At 48.9% G+C, this 25,995-nt stretch overlaps 1 protein-coding gene across 1 annotated transcript in view; it reads left to right on the plus strand.

Annotated features, from left to right (window-relative positions):
• RIN3 (Ras and Rab interactor 3) overlaps positions 1-25,995 on the plus strand; it is a 130,330-nt gene that overhangs the window by 58,020 nt on the left and 46,315 nt on the right. Inside the window, exon 3 of the mRNA XM_065906609.1 lies at positions 1,245-1,362. Within this exon, the coding sequence (XP_065762681.1) occupies positions 1,245-1,362 (118 nt within the window). The remainder of the gene's footprint in view (positions 1-1,244; positions 1,363-25,995) is intronic.

The raw sequence follows: 25,995 nt of genomic DNA on the forward strand, positions 1-25,995 counted from the left end.
ATGCCCTGGGAGGCTGGGGAGAGTCCAGAAGGTGTCTGTTATCACCTGGAATGAGGGATGAGCCTGAGTGGGGCCAATGGAGACTAAAAAGAACATTTTTAAAACAACAGAGTCTGTGAAAGGAAGCAGGGGCTCCCTCCCCATGATGGCCTTCGGGGTTGGGGGGCACAGCCCCAGGGCGGCTGTGGCTATGACAGGGGAAAGCTTCAGAGTCTCAGTCCCTTGAGCTGAGCACAGTGGTCATCTGGAGCAGGAGAAGTAAAGGCGAAGCATCTATAAACTTGCTGGCTCTGGTTTAGACTTCAGGTAATGCTTGGTTACTACAGCACAGTTAGGTCCTCAGGGCTCAGAAGCATCATTTTCGACTAGAGTAAATCCACAGGAGAAGAAAGGACAAGTTCCCCCCAGGCGGGATGTGGGGAACAGAGAACGGCTGCAGGGCCTGGGGTCCAGAGCGTGGATACCAGTGACCTGGGCTGAATCCCAGCTCTGCCCCATCAGCTGTGAGGCTTTGGCCAGGAAAAGCCTTCAGGGTGTGTCCTGGGGCCCAAGCCCATACAGGTATTTCCTCAGTCAGTCTTCACGTCAGCCTGAAGAGCCAGGTCCTGTTAGGGTCAGGGAGCATCTCAGTTCCTTCATCTGTGAAGCAGAGATAACAGCAAAACTCAACATCATGGGGTCATTGGGAGGATTAAGCAAGTAAACATATGCAAAGCATTCCTAACAGTTGCTGTCACAGCACCAGCTGTATATTAGTTATTTGCTATTTTTGTTTCCATGGGGAAAAAAATAGTGTGACTTGACTAATATCTATGATTGTTTCCAGCCTCCCCCAGAGCATATGTGGTAGGGTGTGAGTTGAAATTCAGCCGTTACATTTGTGCTTTTCTAAAAGTAGTCCCCAGACCTCTACCTGTACCAGATTCAGCTGATTCCAGACCCACCCCCGCCTCCAACAAACCAGCATCTCAGAGGGTGGGGACACAGGAATCTGCCTTGATTTAGTTGACCTTCACTTCTGTACACAAATGAGAAACTGAGGCTCAAGGATCCACGGCACATGGGCCAGGTGACACATGGCTCTTGGGACAGAACCCCTACTTGTCCTTGGGAATGCTTAACTCCACCCCCCCCACCCCGACTCTTGGTTTCTGGAACCTTCCAGATGACGCCCATCTCACAGTTGTCCTTCCAACCACCTGCCACATCTTTGACTCACGGAGCGCCCTCTTTCTCCATTGCAGACGTTCCTGGTCCGCCGAGACAGCGGCTTGAAGCACCTGGTGCTCTGTGTCCACTTCCCTTCCCTGAACGACAGCTCATCCGAGGTGCTCGAATACAACATTAAAGAAGAAAAATCGAGTGAGTACCATCTTCCCGTTCTGCCTCCAACCATACAGCAGCAGCAGATGCTACACCCTGTAACCACAGACACTCCTCTCAGGCCAGAAGGCTCTAAAATTAGAAGAAGGGGGGCAGCTTTCATCTGCTGAAGTTGTTTGGCCCAGTGTCTTCTGAACTCAGGTTTATCACTCAGAGTCAATGTGTTTCCGCTCACCCGTGTCACAGTTCGATGGCTTTGCTTCCTCAAGGCCCCTGTGAAGTTTCCTTTTGTTTAGGTCATGCTGAAGAAAGGGAAGGAAAAGAGGGGAAATGTCTGGGCCCTGGATCCTAGTGACAGCTCAGCACACAGTGATCTTGGACAAGTCACTGAACCTCTCTGAGACTCAATTTTCATATCTTTCAAACAGACAGAACAGTGTCTTTCTGTGTGTATCACACAGCCTTTGTGAGGGTCAAATGGGCAAGCGCTTTCAAAGACAGAAATCCTGTGTGTGCCCAGGGGTGCCAGGGGGCAGGCTTGGGCCTCTGTGGAAAAATATTTGGGGACCCCAATATAGGGATGGTTTGTATGCAACTGAAAGTGTTTGGGCTTCCCCCTCCTCTCATGTGCCAAACATTAAGATCCAAAAAGCTTAATAGAAGAAATCTGTAGACTATTCTGAGCACCAGCTCAGGTCCTCTTAATAAATGGATCCAAGAGTGTGGGAAGTTTTTTATTCTTGGTTAGCAGCAGAGTAACAACAGTTAAAAAAGGACAAAATATTTAAGTGTTTAGGATAGAAATACATAAGGTAATCAAATGTTTGCATAACTGAATGTTACCTGTTGTTGTTGTTTAGTTGCTAAGTTGTGTCTGACTCTTCTGCAGCCCCATGGACCATAGCCCGCCAGGCTCCTCTGTCCATGGGATTTCCCAGGCAGGAATACTGGAGTGGGTGGCCATTTCCTTCTCCACAGGATCTTCTCAACCCAAGGATCTAACCCACGTCTCTTATGTCTCTTGCATGGACAGGCGAGTTCTTTAGCATTGAGCCACCTGGGAAGCCCAAATATTATGTACATACAGTAAATGTTTTTACAAATATTTATTCAATATTTTAGGGTGCTTGTTTCTTAAGAGACACTTGTGCCTCTTAACTGGGAAGATGTGCCTCAACACTGGGAAGATGCAAAGATTTTGAAAAAGACAGAGTTCTGGCCTCAAGGCTCTCCCAGTCCAGTTGAAGGATGGGGGACATGGTGGGTGGAGAGACACACATCTGCACTTGCTATGCAGCGTGACAGTTGTAACTGCACAGGGAATCCAGCTCAGGGGCGCCGAGGCTGCAGACCATTGTGGGAAGGACTCTGGGAGGATGTGAACAAGAAGGGAATACAGGCAGGATCCAGAAGAGTGAGGATGTTAATTGAATTATATGCTAATTTTCTAGCTGGGGGTGGGGAGGTGGAGGAGAAAGCAAAAGCAGGGGCAGATTCCTCTTCTTGCCAAACACTGAATGGGTGAAACATCATCTGCTCATTTGTGTGTTTAACAATCGGTTATTAAGTGTCTCTGCGTGGTGTCGGGAGCTGCTGTAGGGCTGGGACACAGCAGGGAGCAAAACACAGGCCCTGCTCTGAGAGAGGAGATAATAAATGAGTGAGTGATATAAGGTGATCATCCGATGGAGAGTCATGCTATGGAGAACATGTAAGCGGGAAGATTAGCCAGCTGCTGCAATAACAACAAAAGTTGGAACAGCTTGAGTTCGATCCCTGGGTCGGGGAGATCTCTTCGAGAAGGAAATGGCAACCCACTCCAGTATTCTTGCTTGGAGAATTCCAAGGACAGAGGAGCTTGGTGGGCTACAGTCCCCAGAGTTGCAAAGAGCCAGAGACCACTGGGTGACCAACACTTTCACTTTCAAACTCAAAAGGGGCCAGTTCCTGATCGTGTGCAAGATTCCTGGTCAGTGGGGAAGGCTCATTCAGGGACCCCATCTTGAGCATGCAGCCTCCAATTTCCTGAGGTTGCACATGCATGCATGCTAAGTCACTTCAGTCTTATCTGACTCTTTGCAACCCTATGGACTATAGCCTGCCAGGCTCCTCTGTCCGTGGACTTCTCCAGGCAAGAATCCTGGAGTGGGTTGCCATGCCCATCTCCAGGGGATCTTCCCAACCCTGGGATCAAACCCTTGGCTCTTATGTTTCCTGCATTGGCAGGCAGGTTCTTTTACCACTAGTGCCCCCTGAGAAGCCCTCCTGTGGTTGACTCCATGCCAACCACATGGCAAGGGGAAAGGGGAGTCTTGTGGGTGAGTCTTACCTCAATGCCTGTAAGTCAGTGTGACACTTGTGCTCACGTTCCATTGGTTAGAACTTCCTCACATGGCCACGCCCAACTGCAAGGGGGACTGGGATATGTAGTCCAGACATCTGTCTGGGAAGGCACAAAGAGCCAGGATCTTGGTGAACTGCTCAGAGTCTGCTCCCTGGGTAAAGGGTAAGGAGTGTGTGGGGTTGTTAATTTATAGAGCAATCCTTAATGACTCCTGTCCTACAGCATCCAGCAGGAAAGAAAATGTAGGGATCTCAGAGAGGAAGGAGAATGTTAGAGTTTCCCCAGACCAAACATACGGTGACTACAGAAGGAGTGAGGTTGTTTGGGGCACCCGCTGGCTACACAGACCCTGGGTGCACTTTTGATCTTGGGAAAAGACAGCCATCAGCCTTCCTGCTTATGGACTCATTTCGTCCTGCTTCTTATGGAGAGTAAGTAACCAGGCTTTTGGGGACTTGGCTGCCCAGAGTACCTACAATTGTAGGAATCAAGTGTCTACCATCCTTTAGAAACCCAGGAGTCAGTTGTGCTCTTGAATTTCAACACCAACATTGGGAAAGTAGCTGAAAGTGGGGGTGTTGTGCTGAGCCAGTTACACATCAGCCCATGTGCAAGAAGTGGAAGGAGGGAGCGTGGTTTTAAGGGCAGGCTGATCAGGGAGCCTTCGTGGAGGAAAAGGGGGTTGGGCTGGATGGATGGAATGTCTAGAAGCTCTGCCTTCCGAAATCCTTGGCCCCCGAGCTTCTTTTCCCACCTCCCTGCCCCATCTCCAGGGTAATCACTTCTCAGTCTTCCCACCCCAGTGACAGTCTGGCTGCCCCAGGCTTTCGGAGCCTGGTTGGGAAGCACGCACAAGGTCTAATCCATGGAACCAGATGTCACATCTGGTTGTGTGTCTCATTCTTGAGTAGGAGCCCAAGGAATACGCCAAGGCATTCGGGATGAAGGAAGCTTCCTTCTCTGATTTCATGTCTTCCTCCCGGGGCCACGTGGTAGAATCCCATTTTCCATTTTTAAACCTTTAAAAATGTATGCTCAGCTTAGCTGAAAAAGAGCATCAAAACCCAAACCAAACATCCTTCATGGAACATAACTCTTCTAAATCACTCTTCGTATCCATTCCCTGTGACTGCACAGATGTTGTCTATAGGTTTTGTATGTGTTTCATTTTGCTCTTTTTTTTTTTAATTTTATTCCTCTGCTTCCCAAACCTCAGCCCTGAGATCTGCCCTGAGAGAAACCAGACAACAGCAAGAAAGCAGCAGGTGGTGTGTTTCTTTGCCACGCTGCATCAGCGTTCCACCTTTGTGCTGTCTCCTGTGTGGTACCTGCTCCTTAAGATGATGGTCAAGCACAGACCAGAGAAGCCACACAGCCTATGTTGGAATCGGAGCTCTGCCTTTAACCACCTGTGTGACCTTGGGCCCCTTGCCTAACCTCTCCAGGCCTCTAAGATGGGGATGATAATGGTGCTGCCCCCATAGCGGGCTGGAAGGAGGAGCTAGTGTATATGAAGTGCTTAGGGTAGTACCCAGAGCACCCTAGAGGGTAATAACTGTGTTTGCTATTATCACTGTTGTTGTTATTGCTGTTATTATTAAGGCTCCTTCAGGATTCAGGCAAAAAGAGGGGTGGAATAAGCCTATACACTGGGTTCCAAGGTTCTGGGTATCTCCCAGCCCAGTTTGTGGGGCCTGGCCGTAGTCCTTTGTGGGAGGAAGGAGCCACCAACCTCTTGCATCCTCCTGTGGCCATGGTGGCTGCGGTGGGGGGTGGCCTGAGGAGGAAGTGGGCAAGGGGAAGGCCCAGAGCTGGACCTGGGACCTTTTGTTGGGATTCCCCACACAGAGCTGAGGCGAAGGAAGGAGACAGGGGATCCCCCAGAAAGTGGCCTTATCTGTGGCCCCCCTCTGTCGGCCTTGAATGGGAGAGACCTTTGCAGACCCCCTCTGTGCTTCTGTGCATTTGGGTCATCCTCTAGTTCCTTGTTTTTTGGCAAAATCCTGAACCAGTCCACTCAGGCTAGTTACGCTGTGGTGACAAACGGCCCTGCACTGCAGTGGCTTGTATCCCCACAGGACTGCACACACAGTAAGGCGAGTATGTTGCTCACTCACATCACATGTCAGCCGAGACTCTTTACAAAAACATTTCACTCTGCAATCTGGGCTGAAAAAGCAGCACCCATGTGGGAACAGAGAGGAGGAAGAGAGATGGCCGATTTATTCAGAGGTGGCAGAAGTCACTTCCCATCACATCTCACTGGCCAAAACAGGTTGAATGGCCAGACCAGACTCAGTGGGATGGTAAGTATGATTCTCCCGCCAGTGTGTGACTATCACGGAGGGGTAGCAACTATTTTGAACAACTGTTGTCACCTATTGCATTCCTGATTCCCCTCTGTGCTGCTCCAAGGTGACAAGTGCATCACCACTTAGCTTCATCAGGGACACTCAGAGGCTAGACGTGTATGTGTGGCGGGTAGTGGCTGAGAACTGGCAGAAAAGACATTGGCTCAGGGGATATAGGAGGTGAAGGGGCAGGACACAGGATGGATGGAGTTCTGACCAGCCTTCAGGTGCAGCCTTGCCCCTTTATGGCTGAAATTAACTAGCTGGCTGGGGGACATGAGCTATCTTTTTCATTAATCTGCACCCTTGAAGATGGCAGCAATGACACCTTCATGTGATGGCATTTTCTTCTGGCTGATATATAACAGAAAGTCAGGTGGCCCTGTCTGCGGAAGAGGAATCCTGAGACAGCAGCGGATAGTGTGGTCTGGCCCCTACAGGAAGTGACTGCCCAGAACTCAGTCTGAGCCACTTGGCCTAGTTTCGGGGCAGCCGCACTTCCCTTCTTGCCTATCCCCTATTCCACACCGACCACTGGCATTAGAAAGGCTGGCCTGTTGAACTCAGTTAGGATTTCTTCTTGTTTTGTGCAGATCTCCCACCCTTGGGCCTGTGATTTGGGGCCAAGTAGTTGAATGAGATAAATACACTTGCACTTGGGAACAGAGCCCACCTCAACAGTGAATGTTGTGCGGACTGGTGCTGGTGATTACCACCGCTGGACTGGGGGGCCTTTCAAACCAAGGAGGGGAGAAATTCTAGATGAGTCCTCCCCGGCAGTAGAGATCTGTATGTATGGGAGGGCAGAGTGTCACACAGATTGCCTTTGAGGTCCACACGAGATTTGCTTTGATGCTCTTGGGTTTGACCCTTTCACCAACTGACCCATTATCCTTGAATGAGATTTCATCTGTATTTGGACCAAAATATATTTAGTCCATAAAAGGTAAGGGATGATTATGTTAAAGTCAGGTTTGGTGTGAAGAAGGCAAGCTCTTGATATTTTATCAGGCAGGAGGCACTGTATCATGGTTAGTCTTGTGCTCTTATCAAGGCAAACCTCTTTTGAGATCATGAGCTTTGGAAAGACTGACAGTTCTAGGTTTTTATTCCGTCCCTGGCATCTTCTGACATTAGACAATTATCTTAATATTTCTTTGCTTCAATTTGGAACATCTGCAGCATGGCTGTTGGAGGATTGATGAGTGATCACAGGAGGGATGCGAGGCAGTGCTGCCTGGCACATAGGAAGTACTCAGCCTTGGACCTGTGCTGTTGTGACCTACAATCAGAAACATACATGGTCTTCATCCCCATTCCTGGCACAGAGCTCCCTCAGAATTTTCTAAGTAAAAAGAGCTGTAACTGTGTCTTGAGACACGTAACAAACCCTTTCAACCACACCTGAGTTTATGTCAGTGTGGTGACTTTGGGAAAGTACCTAAGGATGGGGGTTGGTTGCCAGGAAACCAATCATTCGATTGGAATGTTGGACATTTCAGTTCCACTCCCAACCTCTGGGAAAGGGAGAGGAGCTGGAGGTTGAGTATCACTGATGGCCAATGATTTGATCAATCATGTCTGTGAAAAGGAGCCTCCATAAAAACCCAAAGGGACCAGGTTCAGAGAGCTTCCTGGTTTGTGAACACAGTGGAGATTGGGGAGAGCAGAGAAGCTCTGATCCCTTCCTGCATACGTTGTCCTGTGTGTCTCTTCCATTTGGTTGTTCCTGAGTTTTATCTTTTAATACAAACTAGTGATGTTGTGAGTAAATGAGTTTCCTGAATTCTGCAACACACTAGCAGATTAGTTGAACCCAAGTCATCAGAACCTCTGGTCCCATAGGTGATTGGTCACAAGCACAGGTAGCAACCTAGACTTGTGATTAGTGTCTGAAGTGGGGGTGGGGGTGGTGGGGGAAGTTTTGTGGGATCTGACGCTCTCTAGGTGTATCGTGTCAGCATTGAGTTAGACTGGAGACTTCCCTGGAAGTCCAGTGATTAAGACTCTGCACTTCCAATGCAGGAGGGTGTGAGTTCGACCCCTGGTCAGGGAAACTAAGATTCCACATGCTGCATGGCTCAGCCAAAAAAAAAATATATATGTTTTTACATTTTTAGAAATAAAGAATTGAGTTACATTGTAGGACACCCAGTGGGTGCTGGAGAATAGCTTGGTGGTTTGGAAAGCTCAGACACTGGGATTGGTGTCAGAACAGAGGTAACTATAATATCCTAGTGTTGTTTCCTGGACAAAATGCAGTCATGTATGGTGGAAAGCTGTCACAGTGTCTGAGTGTAGTAAGCACTCAATACATTCTAGCAGTTATAATTAGCTGTGGGGTTGAGTAACATGCAGCTCAGACCTCAAAACCATCACTTCCTGCAGCGTCGTGCTCCTGCAGGACTCCTCTAAGAAGTTAATTCATTCTTCTTATCTCATATTGGTTATGACCCATGCAGGTTTTGGCAAAAAAAAAAAGTAACCGCAGTTTGTATTTTTCTATTTTCAGTAATTCCCTTTTCAGCTTCCAGAATTGAGGTTGGCCCAGGAAAAAATGCATCATCAGATACTTTACCTCCAAGAACCTTACTGTAAATCTTTGGTGACTTTGGCTCTTTCTTTCTTTTATAGATTTTTGAATTGTAGTGGTGCATATTTTTTAGCCTTCTTTTTTCACTTAAACATTTTATTACGCACTTTCTCTGTGTTATTAAACATTTCAAAGACTTTGCATCCAATGAATTGTGTGCTGAATGACACTTAGGAAGGCCCTGTAAGACACGGCGTGTGACATTGGCCGACGCTGAGCAGACCCACGTGCACTTAACCAGAAATGGAAGTCAGAGGGTCATAAGAGCTAGAATGTCAGTGTGCACTTTGAGGGCACCAGGAGTTTGTCTGGCTCTGTGGAAATGGAACACCAGGGGAGGTTTTGACAGAGAGAGGAGAAAGATCCAGGACACGTGGCCTCGGAGGCAAGAGAAGAGGGAAGTGGGTTGTGGGGGGGAGGGGAAGTGTCACACCGTCACCAGGCCCCAGCGAGTGACCTCGGCCTGTGTGTACCGTGACTGCCACCTTCAGGGGCTTTGCAGCTTCGGAAGATGTGTCTGGGGGAAGACAGTCCAACTCAGTGGCTTCAGAGAGCTGGGGGTCTCTGCATAGCTACTACCCCTCTTTTAGGGGTGACTCCAGAGGGATTGGGCCCCAGTGCCTCCTGGGCTTCCTGTCACAGGAAAACTCTGGGTTTGGATTATCAACGTTTGTGTCTGGGGCTCCCACCTTCGTTTCCAGCTGTTTCTGCCTCCCTCTGCCACCTTCCATGAAAAACTGCTCTCTGGAAAGTCTCTAGCCAGTAAACAGATTCATACTAACGTGTGAAAGACTACCACCACCATAAAGTAGTGCTCCCAGCCACAAGGGCGTGCATCTCCGTAGAAATAACGTTATTGTACTGATATTACAGGCGTGGAGCGCCAGGCAGAGAGTGGGAGTTGCTTTGCCCTGGCCGTCCTGAAATAGCAGAGGAGGGGGGCACCTGCATCTGACCTCCAGCAATCTCCCCATGCCCACCACCCGCCCAGGCCGGCAGACTTCCTGATGAGACTACTTAGGCGGACAGTGAAGTTCTTATGCGTCTGTTGCCTGATGGAGGCAGTTTCTCCCAGGCTATCTCCACAACGAGGCCCGTGGGAGACAACTAATGCTCGCACCCCCATCTGGCGCCACCCTCCTCTGCACTCAGCATGTCACTCCGCCTCTGTGCTGTGCTTGGGGGTCTCGAAGCCCTCTCCTCTCAGCCAGTCAAGTGTACTCATCTCCAGAAGGGTAGAGCTTCTGTCTGATAGATCTGGGGTCCCCATAGCGTAGCAAAGGGTAGGACCACTGCTCAACCGTTAGTCATACCCCACGCTTGTACAGAGAGTTTCTAGGACCCAGAGAGTGTGCTTTGGAACCCAGTGGATCCAAACTCAAATGCCACCCCTTTGCATTCATCAGCTGTGAGGTCTTGGCCATGCTACTCAATCATCCACCTCAATAAGCCTTGGTTTTCTCGACCGTGAAATGACCTCATAATCAGATGACTTAATTGAAACTACATAGAGCCAGTACTCATGAAAAGTTAATTGCCTCTTCCCCTTCTCTGCTCACCTTCACCCTTGACAGAGAGGTCTTGGAGTCAGAAAACCTGGATTTGCATTCAGTTCTCCTGCTTAATTGGCTCTGGGAACTCAAGCAAGGTGTGACTCCTGGGCCTCACTTTCATCAACCATAAATAGGGTTAAAGATGCCCCCAAGGAAATTACTGTGGGGAATAAACAAGAAAACATTCGGACATACTTGAAACCTGACAGAGATTCTAGAGCAAGCTGCATACTACAGCATCCATCCATCCATCTATTCATTCCCGTGTATACATAACTAGCATCTATTGAGCCCTGAGCTCAGAGGAGACCAAATTCTACTCTCAGAAGGATCACTTGGGTAGCTGGTGGGTTAGAAGAAACAAGGCAAAGTGCTTTTTACAAGTGGGTTTGCAGTTCTCACGGTGTCCCTGCATGGAGCCTTGCTCTGGAAGGAGTGCCCCCAATATTCAGGACTTCTTAGGGATTGTTCCAGGGGAACTCAGATTTGAGGGTTTTTTTTCCAAAAGGGAAAGCTGATTGTTACCTCTGGACACTTTAAAAAAATTTTATTTGCTGTGCCGGGCCTTATTTGCAGCCCTCGGGGTCTCAGTTGTGGCTTGTGGGCTCCCGACTCCTGACCAGAGATCAGACTCTGGCCCCCTGCATTGGAAGTGCAGAGTCTTAGCTACTGGACCACCAGGGAAGTCCACCTCTGAGTACTTCTGAAGTGCCTCACAGATTTGCCTGGCTCTGGAAGCTTCCAGGTAGCTTTCCCACCAGAAAGAGGAACAGCATCAGTGTGAGTTTATGCAAAACCATGGCAGGTATCAATGAATGGGGTTCTAATCTGGCCCCACCAGTAACCTGCTGTGTTACCTTAAGCATGTCACTCAATGTCTCTGGCCACCTGACCTCACCAGGCAAGAAATTGATATAAAATGCCTTAGAAAGATGAAGCCCCATACGGAGAGAAGGTGCTATTCTTGGTTTGCCTGGCCCCAGACATCCCAAGCACTAGAATATGAAGCCTCACCACAGGTGAGGAAAACACATGTTGTTCAGTGTCCCAGGCAACCCAGCCGGCCACTTGGGAAGCCACAATATCATACCTGTCCCATCAACTTCTCCTTTCTGTCCAAACTATTTAAGGAAGCAGTCAGAGATGAAGCCTTCTGGAAAGTTCTGTAGAAATGGACTGGTGACTTCCATGATTTTGTGTGTGCGTGTGTTCATCTCCTGGATATCAAATATCTGCCTGTGATGCAGGAGACACAGGATATGCGGGTTCAGTCCTTGGGTCAGGAGGATGCCCTGGAGAAGGAAATCACAACCCACTCCAGCCTGGACAGAAGTCTGGATGTCTACAGACCATGGGGTTGCAAAGAATCAGACACGACTGAGCAGTTAAACCACCACCATTTCTCTAGATCTGTTAAGAATCAGTGAATAGTTTGCATTGCTTTTACTGGCAGTCCTGAGTCTGTTACATATATTCTTTGTTGTGCTTTTTGCTGTCTCCGCCTTGGTTTACAAAGTGGAAACTTTCAGGGAACTTGCCACAGTGGAACTTCCCCTCTTGAGATGTTTCTTTAATGTAGTCATTGTTTGCAGTTCAAGACTGCCCTGGGCAGCCCCCAGGTGAGACTCGGTTCCGCAATACTAGACCCTACCCTTGAAATCTTATATAGCCTTTGGCCCCAGCTACTGGGGAAACTCCCCATGTACCACACTGTGTACCAGACTCTCTGTGTACCAGGCATGAGGTGGTCTTCATGGAAGTCGTTCCTCTTGTCTTCACCACAGCCCTACGAAGCAGGTGCTAGACCCCCATTTTGCACTGAAGGGAATTGTGCCCAAGGATGAAACTGGGACTGAAGCCAGGCTCTCAACTCCACGTTCAAAGCACCTTCTTCTGAGCCAGGTTGTTTCTTGTCTTACCTCCTGTGGTCCTCATGTGCATGGGTCTCCCAAGTTAGGGGGTGGGGGGGGCGGCACAGAGAGCGAGGGGTCGAGCAGACCATCATGGAATATGCATGAGAACTTTGAAATTACCCTCCGAGTATGTGAAAGTTGTTCAGTCGTGTCCAAGTCTTTGCGACCCCATGGACTATACAGTCCATGGAATTCTCCAGGCCAGAATACTGGAGTGGGTAGCCTTTCCCTTCTCCAGGTGATGTTCCCACCCCAGGGATCAAACCTAGGTGTCCTGCATTGCAGGCAGATTCTTTACCGTCTGAGCCACAAGGGAAGCCCAAGAATACTGGAGTGGGTAGTTCTCCAGCGGATCTTCCCGACCCAGGAATCGAACCAGGGTCTCCTGCATTGCAGGCAGATTCTTTACCAACTGAGACTGAGCTATCAGAGAAGCCCATCCTCAGAGTATGAGGCCTGAGCTAAGAGTATAGCCAGGTGCTAGTGCTTTATTTTCATTGCACAGAGCCAGAGCTGGAAAGAAAGGAGCAGACAGGGGCTGGGTGGCTTCAATAAGGACAGCTATGGAGAGGAGCTAGTGGGATCACCTGAGTTCATGCCCTCTTAATGGTTCTGCCTCTTGATGACTGTCTGCAGGTGGGCTTGTCTCTGAGCCTCGATTTTGGTGGGGTCCTGGGGCCAGGTCCTTCCAGCCCACGAGAGTTCACAGTGCACATCTCCTCCCAACTCAGTGCTTGATATCAATGCAGTGGGAGCATTTACATCATGGAAATTGGAAAATGTCATAAAACTGGGGCTTTCTTTCCCTGGAAAGCTGGTTGTTAAACATTACCAGCACACCACCATTCAGTTTCCTTGTCTATGAAATGGGGACGGTGCTGCCAACCTCATGGAACCATTGGGAGGGGATGTATGTGTGAGCATTTTGCAGACTAAAGCATGATGTGTTTTGTGTGTGTGTGTTTGTGTGTAGATATGCTGCGTATATTTATATGTAGTTTGTTATAATTCTCACATGACAATCTATCTTTAAAAGAGGTTGGGGGCTGTTTCTTTGCAGAAACAGGAAATGGAATTAGGGAGTTGGAACGGCAGGTGTGGCAGAGATTCCCAGAGAAATTGGGTGGATCGTTTGAGATCGTGAAGTCTTTTCTGGTGGAAGCCTGAGGGGTGGGACCAAAGCCCTGTGAGTCATTGAGAAGATGTGATGGAGCATGTTCTGCGGTTTTCTCTGTGGCAGTGGCTGTAGTAGAAAGAACCGACACTCAGGCAGACTCCGATGTGAGGTCTGCTTTGTCACTTACTAGCTGGTTGAACCTGGGCAAGCTCCCTTTTTGAACTTGGTTTCCTCATCTGTGACTTACGTGTTTGGGGAAACCCCTGGTGGGGAGTCCGTGGGTTTTGGCATCTATGGACTGTGTGCTGAGTTTGTGTTGGTTCTGTTCTCTCCTGGGCTCCCTCAGAACTCTGTTTTCAGCATCTTGGGATTCCAGGTGAACCCCTGGTTTGCAGAGTATAGGTCAGGGGTTGGTCTCAGAAGCTCCCTCTATGCAGCCCAGCCTAGAATCTCTGTGTGCCTCCTCCTCTACTGAGTTATGATATGGAATATTTCCTGAGAACTTGGTTAGGAACAGTGAGAGAATGCTAAGGAACTAGGACATTTACAGCAATCATCATTCCCTAAGCACTTTATATGTATTAATTCATTTAATCTGCACATTAGCTCTAGAATATAAACACTATCATGTGGCAGGTTGAAGGTGGCTGTGCTTTTTTTGACACTCTTCCCATCAAAAAGTGGAAGCTATGCCCTCTCCCCGTGAATCTGAGTCAACTCAGACTGCTTTGGGCAATAGAATAAGGCCAAAGTGATACTATGCCAGTTCCATGTGTAGCACTTTTGAGAACTGGCAGCTTCTGCCTGGAGTCTGGGAGCCCTGAGTTGCCATGTAAGAAGTCTGATGATCCTGAGACCACTGTCCTGGAGAAGCCTGGAGATTATATGGACATAGAGAGAGGCCCAAGGGGGCCTGGCTGAGTCTAGCCTTCCAGTTGTGCCTGCCAAGGCGCAGGCGTGAGTAAAGGCTTCTTGGCCCCTCTGGACCAGACTGATCCCCAGCTAGTATCACCAAGTGACCTAGTCAGTGCTAGAAGGAGCAGAAAAATCTTCCAACAGAGCCCTGCCCAAATTCCCAAGCGACAAAATCATGAGCAACAATAAGATGGTGGTTGCTTTATGCCACTAAATTTTGTAAGTAGTTTGTTGCACAGCAATAGATACAGAACAAGTACGATCCCTATTTCATAGATGAGGATACTGAGGCATAAGGAGGCTAAGTATCTCGCTCAAGACCACACATTAGTAGGTGGTGGGGTCAGGACTTAAATCCAGGCAGCCTGGCTCCCCAGCACATTCCTGACACACTGATGTACTGCTCTTGAGTTGAAAATAGGGCTCTGCTCTCAGGGAAACTTCTATCTATTTCGGGGTGCAGGGATCACATACACTATATGATTAAAGAATCACCTGAGACATTCAATTATTCATTTACTCAACTTAAGGACATTAGGCCCTAGGGATACAGAGATGAGGATATTAAGAAAATGTTAGGATTTTACTGTACTCAGAGGAAGGATCCCTGACACTGGAAGGTGAGTGAGACCCCACAGCTCACCTCTGGGGAGTGACAACATGGGAGTTGTGTCTTGAAGGATGACTAGAAGTGTCCTGTTTGAATGAGGGAGGAAGAACACACGAGGTGGTAGGACAGGACATGCGAGGACATGGAGTTACAGGATATTGGGATGTGTCCAAGGGATGTGGTGTCTGCTGGAACGTAGGGTGTGAGGAGGGAGGGACAAGCAGAGATGAGACCATTGGCCAGAGCGGATCACAGAGGGGCATGTATCCATGTCCTGCAGCCCAACCTTTATCTGAAAGGCCACAGGGAACCCCGGCAGAAGGGCGTTAGGGGTGGGTGCTGGGTGGGGTGAGGCATGATCTGATGCACCCTTTAAACAGAAGTCCTTCACCACTGGGGGCAGTGGGAGACCCCAGGGGATAAACACCAGAGGGAGCTCAACTAGGGGGTAGCATGAGGGGCCTGGACCTGACAGTGATGGTCAGTGTGGGGAGGAGGGGACACGGCCCAGAGATATCCAGGAGGAAGAACTGGCTGAGGAAGGCAGAGGAGTCTGTGGCTCCTGGGGCCCCTGGTGTTGGGGACCTGTGGCAGTGTCAGCCCAGGTCCAGGGGAAGACTGGTTGGACAGGGTGACAGTGGGGAGCCACCACGCCAGGGAGAAAGAAGCCCACCACCATCACCCCGGCGCCTGGAGCAGTACCTGGCACATAGCAGGTGCTCGGAAGGTACTTGATGAATGAAAATGAATGAAGCCTTGGGTCCAGGCCTCTGGAGGGAGGGTGGAGCCCGAGGTAAAGCTCTGAGAGTCTCTGAGGGGTGAGATGCTAAGCCCACATCATCTCTCTATGGTGGTCACCTCCTGTGGGGTCCAGAGGCCCGTGTCCACCTCTGGGCCTAGAGATCAATCCACTCTTCGTACTGGGCAGTAAAAAATGCCACGTGGTAGCCGGACCCTTCGACTAGATGACAGGCCAGAGGAACCCAAGGCTCTGTGAGTCTGCTTGCCCGAGGACATTGAACCCTGACCCTGACCCCCGGCAGGTCACGGGAATGTCCCTGAGCCCACAGAGATGCTCCTCTGGCAGCAGCGCTGGTGTCCCTTCCCTGCTCAGGGGAGCACTCAGCCCTAGGTCTGTGGAGGATTTGGGAAATGGAGGCGGTTCTATAAATACCATTCCCTTTCTTCCACTCCTGCGTTCAGAACCAGCAAGGGAATAAAGGATCATAACCTCAGCTTTCCTACCTATGGACTGGTTGAAAGGATGCAGTTTGACCTATAGCCGAAATCAAGTGCCCTAGCATCACACCTCTCATTGAATTTGTTCCCTGGTACCGAAGGCCTCCTCCTGGCAAGGGCCAAGCCTGCTCCAGGGTACTCACACCAGGGCCGGCGAGAAGAAAGCCGTGTCTTGAGCCCAGATGGCTGAGTGTTTACCAGCAGGTGTCTCAGTAGCATCTCCAAGCAAGAGAAATGTCAGTTGACTCAAGACTGGTCCCTTGTGTATTTTTATAATTTATTTTTGGTTGTGCTGGGTCTTCATTGCTACATGGACTTTTTCTCTAGTTGCAGTGAGCAGGGACTACTTCTAGTTGTGGTGCATGGGCTTCTCGTTGCAGTGGCTTCTCTTGCTGCGCCCCCCAGGCTCTACAGCACAGGCCCAGTAGTTGTGGCACCCAGGCTTAGCTGCTCCCCAGCATGTGGGATCTTCCCAGATCAGGGATTGAACCTGTGTCTCTTGCATTGGCAGGCAGATTCTTTACCACTGAGCCACCAGGGAAGCCCTGATCCCTTATTCTTGATACCATGCCCTGTGACTCAGCTGGTATAGAGGACGGGAACATGATTCCTGTGAGGCTGAGGTCCTGGGTTCTGAGTCTTGGTGGACCCTCCAGTCTTGCATTCACTTTGGTTCCAGCACTGATGTCAGGCATCCTTTGCGTGCAGGCAGCTCTAGGTGTGGCACCCACAGGGCTCCTGGCTCTTGCCGGTTGTCCCAGAAAGAAGCAGGTTCATCCTCTTGTGCTGGTTTTCTGAAACTCAGTACTCTTGATGTTTGGAGCTGGATCATTCTTTGCTCAGTTTGGGGGGTGCTGTCCTGTGCACTAAATTAGTAGGTTTAGCAACATCCTTGGAAAATCCCATGAACAGAGGAGCCTGGTTGGCTACAGTCCATGGGGTCGGAAAGAGTCAGACATGACTTAGCAACTGAGCAAGCACAGGCCTCTGCCCACTAGATACCCCTCACCTCATCCAGCCTTGGATTCCCCCCAACAACCTGAGGAGTGTCCACGCCCTGCCACACGTTTCCTGGGGGACAGATTTGCTCCTGGCCAAGCACACTGCTTAAGGCTGTGCTGTCTAGTTCAGCAACCTCGAGCTGCATGGGGCTACTGAACACTACAGATGTGGAGTCTGAATAGAGATGCTGCTGCTGCTAAGTTGCTTCAGTCGTGTCTGACTCTGTGCAACCCCACAGACGGCAGCCCACCAGGCTCCCCCGTCCATGGGATTTTCCAGGCAAGAGTACCGGAGTGGGTTGCCATTGCCTTCTCCAATGCATGAAAGTGAAAAGTGAAAGTGAAGTCACTCAGTCATATCCAACTCTTAGTGACCCCATGGACTGCAGCCTACCAGGCTCCTCCGTCCATGGGATTTTCCAGGCAAGAGTACTGGAGTCGGTTGCCATTGCCTTCTTCGGAATAAAGATGAGCTGTAAGTATAAAATACACACCAGATTTTGAACACTGCATATGAAAAAAAGGACTGTGATGCATCTCAGTAATTTTTTTATATTTATAGCTTGTTGAAATGATGTTGTTTTGAATATGTTGGGTTAAATAGACCATTACTGAAATTAATTTCACTTGTTTCTGTTTACTATTACTAACATGAGTATGGGCAAAATTTAAATTGCACACATGACTTGAGTTATATTTCTATGGGACAGCAGGGTCTCAAGAGCCAGTGGCCCGGTGTGCAGGTTGGGAGCCTGGGCTGAGTCAGTCTCGCTTCTGGTCACATCCTGGTACCACTTCCCAGCTCTGTGACCTTTGGTGAACCACTTAACCTCTCTCAGTGTCACAGTTCTCATAAGTGGCAGCCACTTTCTCCTAGACCACAGATAAGAGTTCTGAAACTCTGAGGTGGGATGAACTTTATAAGCCTCTGAAGCTGAAGGTGGGTTGTTTTCTGGGCACAGTGGTTTCTTGCTGGATCTTCCTGTGGCCCTTGGGGCTGTCCTGCCATCAGGGTGGTGCCCAGGGCACCTCCTTTTCCTCCTATTTTTTCTGTTCCCGGAGACAGCAGTGTCTTTTCATAATGGGTGCAAAGACACCTCCCCGCCCCTATAGTCTGAGCAAAGGAGCAGGCGGATTGCTTTCCCAGCCTTGTAGCTCCTTCCCCATAGATAACTCAAGCCCCAGGATGGTCAGCCTCTGCTCAGCGTCTCCCCCCACCCCTCCCCGTTCCTTCTCCCCCAACACCTCCCTGTGGCTTTACTCTTTATTTAGTCTTCCCTGACACTTGACGGTTCGCACATCTGTCCACCGTCTCCCCTTCTGTTTTGGCGTCTGAACCTATAAATAGTTCTCCGGCAAAGTCCCATCTGCACTGTGACAGCTCCTTCTGTGTTCCTTTTCCCACACTTAAATCCTCATCGACGCGGTTGTTAAAAACGGAAGTGCACTGTCCAAGAAAAAAGCAGTTTTTATTACAGCTTGGACGGTGTGGTGGCAGTGACTGCAGAGATGGCTGCCAACGTGGATTCAGAGGAAATGCTTTTAATAATGGCAGAACCCATCAAGCACGTGGTGTGATCCAGGCAAAGCCCTGGATCTGGGAGAGAAGGAAGGCCCGTCCCCTGCTTTCCAGGAGCTCTGGGCCAGCGTCAGACCCGTGAACACATCGTGGTGTGGGGAAATCGCGCTCTCAAGTGGAGTGTGTGTCCAGTGATGGGCCAGAGGGAGAGGAGCTCGTCCTGCCCAGGAAGCCATCTCCGAGGGGAACCCGGGGCCTGCCGAGTAACAGGTGGGGATGTGTGGTCCATGGGAAGGTGTCCCTGCTAGCTGACAGGTGAAGTAGGCACATTGAGTGTAGGTATGAAGCCCTGGGATGCCTCACCACCCCGCCCCATGTCACTTCTGCTGAGCAAAAGGTGTCTCATGCGCCAGGCTCCCAGGGCTGGTGACACCTGGTCACGACTGGGTCTATGCCCTCAGTCCAGTTCCTTAAACTCTCTGAGCCTTGGCTTAATTTGCTCATAATATGAAAATAGTGGAGTTGTCATGATAGTTAGAAATACAGAGGCTAGCACATAATAGGCATGTGGTAAATGGTAGATGATGATGTGGTTATTAAAACTTTGAAAATGATAACCCTGTATTACTAAATCAGGAAGCTCAAATCTGGACAAAATCCACACTGTGAAGTTGGGAGAAGGAGGCAGAACAGCAGTAGTCCAGGCTTAGAATCTAGAGTCCAGAGAGTGCCGGAATCAAACTCTAGAAAACACCCAGGCTAACCCTCTTTCATTAGATGATGATGCGCCTTCTCTGGACTTCTGTATCCCTGTCTGTGCAATGAGGGAGGTTGGACAAGAGCTGTCTCTAAGAGTCCTTCTGTTCTGGCCTTCAGTGGTTCCCCATCCATTGAGAGGCAAACTTACAGGTACTTGGATCTAGTTTGAGCAAACTAGGGGTATGGTAGAGAACTCAGTGAGAAGGCATTGCTGCCTTTTTCATCCTAAAATTCTTAAGATGAAATCAAGAGGAGATGGCTTCTTATGCCAAGAACAACCAGGAAAGATGGCTGTGACTCATACCCAGGGCTGTCGTGGACAGTTGCCCAGCTTGTGCACTGCCCAAAAGTGCCTGGTAGGATTAAATCCAGCTGGTGTTCTGCTTGTCAGGTTGTGCAGTTTTGTGCAGGGCTGCAGCCACCTGAAGAAAGAGGCCCTTCTTTGCTCCCTCGTTAGACCCCATAATGGGGCACTGAGAGCATGTGGAAATGGCCCCTGCTTGGACCCCTGACCATGGCTGCTGGGTCCTCCCTATCCCTTTCCTATTGGCCTCTAGTCAAAGGTGCACTGGGCAAAGGCTTGCTGTGCCCCACATCTAGTCCTGCCCCAGGGGTCCATATTTGATGGGGGAGAGGGCTCAGGAACGATGATCTTACACTGAGAGGCTTCAGGGTTGCTTGGGACTTTATGGAGGGCAGGCCGGTGAACAGATGAATGAAAGGACTCCAGGGCCAGCCAGTGAGCCAAGATGCCCACCCTGGACCATCAGTAACAGCCAGGGAGACAGAAAGGGAGCTATTTTTGGCACATCTGCTGATCAGCATCCTCTTCCAGGTCCCTGAGCCTTAACTTGCCTCCCCACCCCCCCACCCCTCGCAGTCCCCCCTAGACCTTCCAGAACTCTGTGTCACCTTTAGGGGAGAGGCTGCTAGTCTTCACTCAGGGCCTGTCTGCAGGGTACCACCACTCAGCCTCTGCACAGCAGGTGCAGAGCCCGGGAGGGCTTCAGTTACTCAGATCCTCCCTTGACTGTTAGAGAAAGCAAGTTTCAGAGACTCGAAGGCTTTGTCTCTGGGCCCGTGGAGGGTTGGAGCCAGGAGCCCAGGCCTGGTCAGTACCGTAGGGGTTTGGGCTTTGCCTGCAGTGGGAACAGGCATTTCCCCTGCTCTGTGCTCCCGTCCTTGTATGGTCGGGCAGCCAGTCTGCTCCGAGACCACAGGAGATCGGCTGCCCAGCACGGAACTCTGTTCTCGCTTCTTCTGACAGCTCTGCCCTCTGCTGGAGCCAGAGCTTCCGGCAGCCCTAGTCCAGCAGCCCCTTCCTTCTGGAGGGGACAGAGCCAACTCTCTCGCTTCACAGGTGACCCAGATGCACTGCGGCAGCATCTGGAAGCAAGTGGTGCTGAAGGCGGGCCTGGAACCACTAGGTCCTCTGGACGCCAGAGAAATTGCCACTCTCCCCAGTTCCATGCCTGGGAACAGGGCAAGGAGTTCTCAGCTAACACAGAAAAGTGGGCCTGATGATAGTATGAAATAGTCTTTTTCCTCCTCTGTCACGTACTGTCTAGGTCATGGTTCCTATGGCAACCATGGTGTTGCTGGACAGCAGAGGTCCCTCCAGCCAGAAGGCAACTGTGTGAACTTCCAGCTGAGGATGGAGCTGACGGGGGTGGGAGGGACAGCTGAAAGAATGGGCGTGGTCACCGCAGGTGACCCCACACCCCCACCTCACCCTCACCCCCACACACCCCCCACCCCCCCACCACTCCCCAGCCTCTGGTCATGTTGGCTTTTTATTCTCAGGCTCTGCACTCCTGACCTTTCCTATCAGGGACCCAGCTTGGCAGGATCCCTTTCAGGAAGCAGGTTCAGAATCTATTAGAATCTGTCTGGCAACCCATTCAGGGTGTTATGTTTCAGGGAATGTAGGCTCTGCAGTGTCACAGAAGTCTTTGGGGTGGAGCCACTTCCCGGGCCCACCCAGATTCCCCCAGCCACGTGTGATGCCCTTTTCTGAGAGGTCCGAGACCCCACCTCTCCTGCCAGTAGCGATCCTTCCTTCATCCCTCTGGGGACCCTCTTATGAGGCAGTTCTCATCCATCCAGGGCCCCATTCTGTAAACGTACACGCTGAGACCTTGATACCTGCAGGGCTTTTTCTTAGATAAAAATCAATGAACATCCCTCCTACCCTTACCCAACCACATTTTCAATCCTCAAAAAAGAATGAGCTGGTTGTATTGAATCTCTCCCCGCAGGAGGGAGTTTCAGATAAGTCCTGTGGCCAAAACCGTTGGCAAATTCCCCGTCACCCTGCTCACTGCTAAGCTTCCTCTAAATTTCTAAATCTGTTTCCCCTGATTTCTACAGAGCGCGACCATGATAAATATTTGTCAGTGGTTGAATATATAATGTCCTCTCTGAAGAGTAACTCGGACCAAGTCCTTCCAAGGAGGGTCATACCTGGAAATTAATGGAACAATTCCTGTTGTCAAAAGGAATGTATTTGAACAGAGATCTCTTAGGTTGACAAGTCTGTCTGCCAACAGGGAAGACAGTTTACATTTCCTGAGCAATCTGTACATTTCACAATGTTAAACCGTGGCAAGGTGTATATTCATTCTTTTTGTGATGATCTTTTCCTCAGCAGAGCCCAGGGTCAAGCTTAAGTGGACAGATGCTCACCTTCACTTGCCAGGAAAGACAAATCAGACCTTCTTTAGAGAAGGCAGCTGCCAAGAGCCGTCTCTTTTTAAAAAGAACGTGCTGGAGAAGGGGTTCTCACTGGTCAGGCTCACTCACCTCAGTCACTGGGATTGTGTGGTAAAATTAAGCCAGGTGTGGCTGAAGTTTACCTCTGGACCAGCTATGAAGAACACGTCTGCCCAGGAACTTAAGAGTAAGGTGGCACAGGGGACTTTGGTCTAGAGAAGAGCAATAGCTGGTTAAAGACTCCCTCTTACCTTAGTTATCACAATTTGTTGTGGTTGTGGTTTAATTGCTAACTTGTGTCTGATTCTTTGTGACTTTCTGGACTATAGCCTGTCAGGCTCCTCTGTCCATGGGATTTCCCTGGCAAGAATACTGAAGCAAGTTGCCACTTCTCCAGGGAATCTTCCTAACCCAGGGATTTGAACCCACATCTCCTGCATTGGCAGGTGGATTCTTTACCACCAAGCCACCAGGGAAACCCCTAATTATAACGGTAGATACTGCCAAATGCAAAGACGAGTTGAGAGTTCATTAAAGCAGGTTGGACATATAACTGTTGACTTATTTATGTGACACCATATAAATGCTTACTATTTCACAAATTTGGACAGTATTCTTTTTTTTTTTTTCACTCTTCAAATAAATATTTGAAAGACCCTGTTCAAGGATGAAAAGACAACTGGGAGAAAATATTTGCAAATCACACATCTGACAAATGCTTTATATCTAGATCAGATAAAGAACTCTCAAAACTCAACAATAAAAAACAAGTAACCCAAATCAAAATGAACAAAGGATCTGAATAGACATTTTTCCAAAGTACATATGCAAATAGCCAATAAATCCATGAAAATATGCTTGACATCATTAATCCTTGCAGAAATGCAAATCAAAACCACAGTGAGGGATACATGGGATATATGACTGAGTCCCCTTCTCTGTTCGTCTGAAACTACCCCATTGTTAGTCAGCTATATACCCCGATGCAAAATAAGTTAAAAACACAGTGAGATACCATTTCACACCTGCTAAGATGATTCTAATCAGTAATAGACAAAGTACCAGCAAAGGTGTGGAGAAACTTTTTTTTTAATTTGTGTGTTTATTTTTGTCTGCACTGAGTCTTCATCACTGCTCACAGGCCTTCTATGGTTGCAACAAGCGGGGGCTACTCTCTGGTTGTGGTGCATGGGCTTCTCATTGCAGTGGCTTCTCTTGTGGAGCACAGACTCCAGGGCACGTGGGCTTTAGTCGTGCGGCTCGGGAGCTCCATAGTTGTGGCACATAGGCTTAGTTGCCCTGAGCATGTGGAATCTTCCTGGACCACGGATAGAATCTATGTCCCCTGCATTGGCGGGTGGATTCTTAACCACTGGACCACCAGGGAATGAACGCCTGTGGAGAAACTTAAACATGTTTCGAGTGGAAATGTTAAACGGTGCGGTTGCTTTGAGAAACACGCCACCAGTCTCTTAAATATGTAGAGTTACCATGCGTGCCATGTGTGTGCTCAGTCAGTCAGGTGTGTCTGGCTCTTTACAAACACGTGGACTGTAGCCTGCCAGGCTTCTCTGTCCATGGACTTTTCTAGGCAAGAATACTGGAGTGGGTTGCCATTTCCTCCTCCAGGGGATCTTCCCAGCTCAGGGATGGAACCCACGTCTCCTGTGGCTCCGGCATTGCAGGCAGATTCTTTACCGCTGAGCCACTGGGGAAGCCCATAGAGTTAACTGTAGGATCTAGCAATTCCACTTCTAGGCATATGCTCAAGACATGCAAACAGATGTCCACTTAAAAATTTGTACACAAATGTCAAGAGCAGTATTATTTGTAATAACCAAGGAGTGGAAACAACCCAAATATCTATCAGTGATGAATGGATAAACAGAATGTGGTACATCCATCTAACAGAATACTATTCAGACATAAAGAAGAGTGAAGTGCCACTGATAGCACAGGGAGTGCTCCTCAAAACTCTGTAGTGACCTCTATGGGAAAGAATCCAAAAGAGAGTGGATTTAGGTATTTACATACAGTAGAAACTAACACAACATTGTAAATCAGCTACAGGTGCTCAGTCGCTCAGTCATGTCCCAACTCTTTGTGGCCCCATGAACTGTAGCCTGTCAGGTTTTTCTGCCCATGGAATTTTCCAGGCAAGAATACTGGAGTGGGTTGCCATTTCCTACTCCAGGGGATCTTCCCCAACCAGGGATTGAACCCCAATCTCTTGCATCTCCTGTGTTGGCAGGTGGATTCTTTACCACTAGCGCCACCTGAGAACCAACTATACTCCAGAAAAGTGAAAGTGAAGTCGCTCAGTCGCATCTGACTCTTGGCGACCCCATGGACTGGAGCCTACCAGGCTCCTCCATCCATGGGATTCTCCAGGCAAGAATACTGGAATGGATTGCCGTTTCCTTCTCCAGGGGATCTTCCCGCCCCAGGGATCGAACCTGGGTCTCCCGCATTGCAGGCAGACACTTTAACCTCTGAGCTACCAGGGAAGCCCATACTCCAGTAAAAGTTAACTTTAAAAAAAAAAAAAAAGAGTAGTAAAGTGCTATCGCTGACTCCCGCTACAACATGGACATGGACAAACATTGAAATCATGATGCTAAATGAAAGAAGCCAGACCCACAGGACCACATATTGTATGATTCCATTTATATAAAAAGTCCAAAATAGGCAAATCCATAGGGACAGGAAGTAGATTAGTGGTTTCCAGAAGCTAGGAGGAGGGAGGAATGGAAAGTGACCGCTGATGGGTATTGCATTTCCTTGGGGGGATAATGAAAATGTTCTAAAATTGATTGTGGTAATGTTTGCACAACTCTGTGAATCTACTGAGACCATCGTGCACCTTAAATTGCTGAGTTGTGTGGTGTGTGAATGATATCTTAATAAAATGGTTTTTTAAAAATCCAACATTTGAAAAACTGTCCAGTTAGAAAACAGGAAAAGACATGAATAGACACTTGAGCAAAGAGGATGTACACATGAAAGGGCATTCAGCATCTTTTTGAAATGCAAATTAAAGCCACAATGAAATAACACTCTATACCTAGTGGAATGGCCAAAATAAAAAATAGTGACCACACCCAGCTGACAAGCATGGGGGAAGAAACTGCATCGCTGCTACATAACTGGTAGGAATGTAAAAGGGTACAGCCACTCTGGAGAGCAGTTCAGCCCTTCCTTTGAAAAACAAAGGATGGACTTAACCTTGTGACCAAGCAAATGCACTTCGGGGCATATATCCCAGAAAAAGGAAAGTATATTTTCACGCAGAAACATGTACCTAAGAGTTCCACAGCAGCTTATGCATAATCACTAAAAACCAGAAATTTCCAGATGTCCTTCAATGGGTGAATGACCAAGGAACACCCAGACCATAGGTTACTACTCAGCACTAAAAAAGAATGGCGTATTGATTCACTCAATAACTTGGATGACCCTTGAGGAAATGAACCAGAATGGGAAAAGCCAGTCCCAGAGAGTATGTCCTGTATGACTCCATTTATATGACATTCAATCATGTAATCACAGAGATTGAAAACAGATTAGTGGCTGCCAAGTGTTGGGGTGGATGTGATATGAAATACCTTGATTGAGGTGGTGATTACAGGCAGCTGGGATTTACACATGGGATAAAATTGCATAGTTCTCTACAAACACACACTCATATGCACGAGAGCTAGTATAAACCTGGTAAGATCTGAATGAGCTCTGTGGATTGCACGAAGGATAGCTTCCTGGTTCAGATATTGTCCTCTAATTATGCGCCCTAATATTGACATTTAGGGAAACTGGATGAAAAGTGAAGAGGGCCTCTCTGTTCATCTCTGCAACTTCCTGTGGACCTGTATTTCCAAAGAAAACAATTGCTAAAGAAATAGTTACATAAATACTGGAGAGCCAGCAATGTGCTAAGCACCATGCCTTGTGCTGAGGGTACCATGGAGAAAAAAAGATACCTACACCATTCCTGCCTTGGCAGTTCATTTGTATTACTGAGTGATAAAATGGAATTTCCTAAAAAATGA

Source organism: Muntiacus reevesi, chromosome 15, assembly GCF_963930625.1.
Source record: "Muntiacus reevesi chromosome 15, mMunRee1.1, whole genome shotgun sequence".
Classification (NCBI taxonomy): Eukaryota; Metazoa; Chordata; class Mammalia; order Artiodactyla; family Cervidae; genus Muntiacus; species Muntiacus reevesi.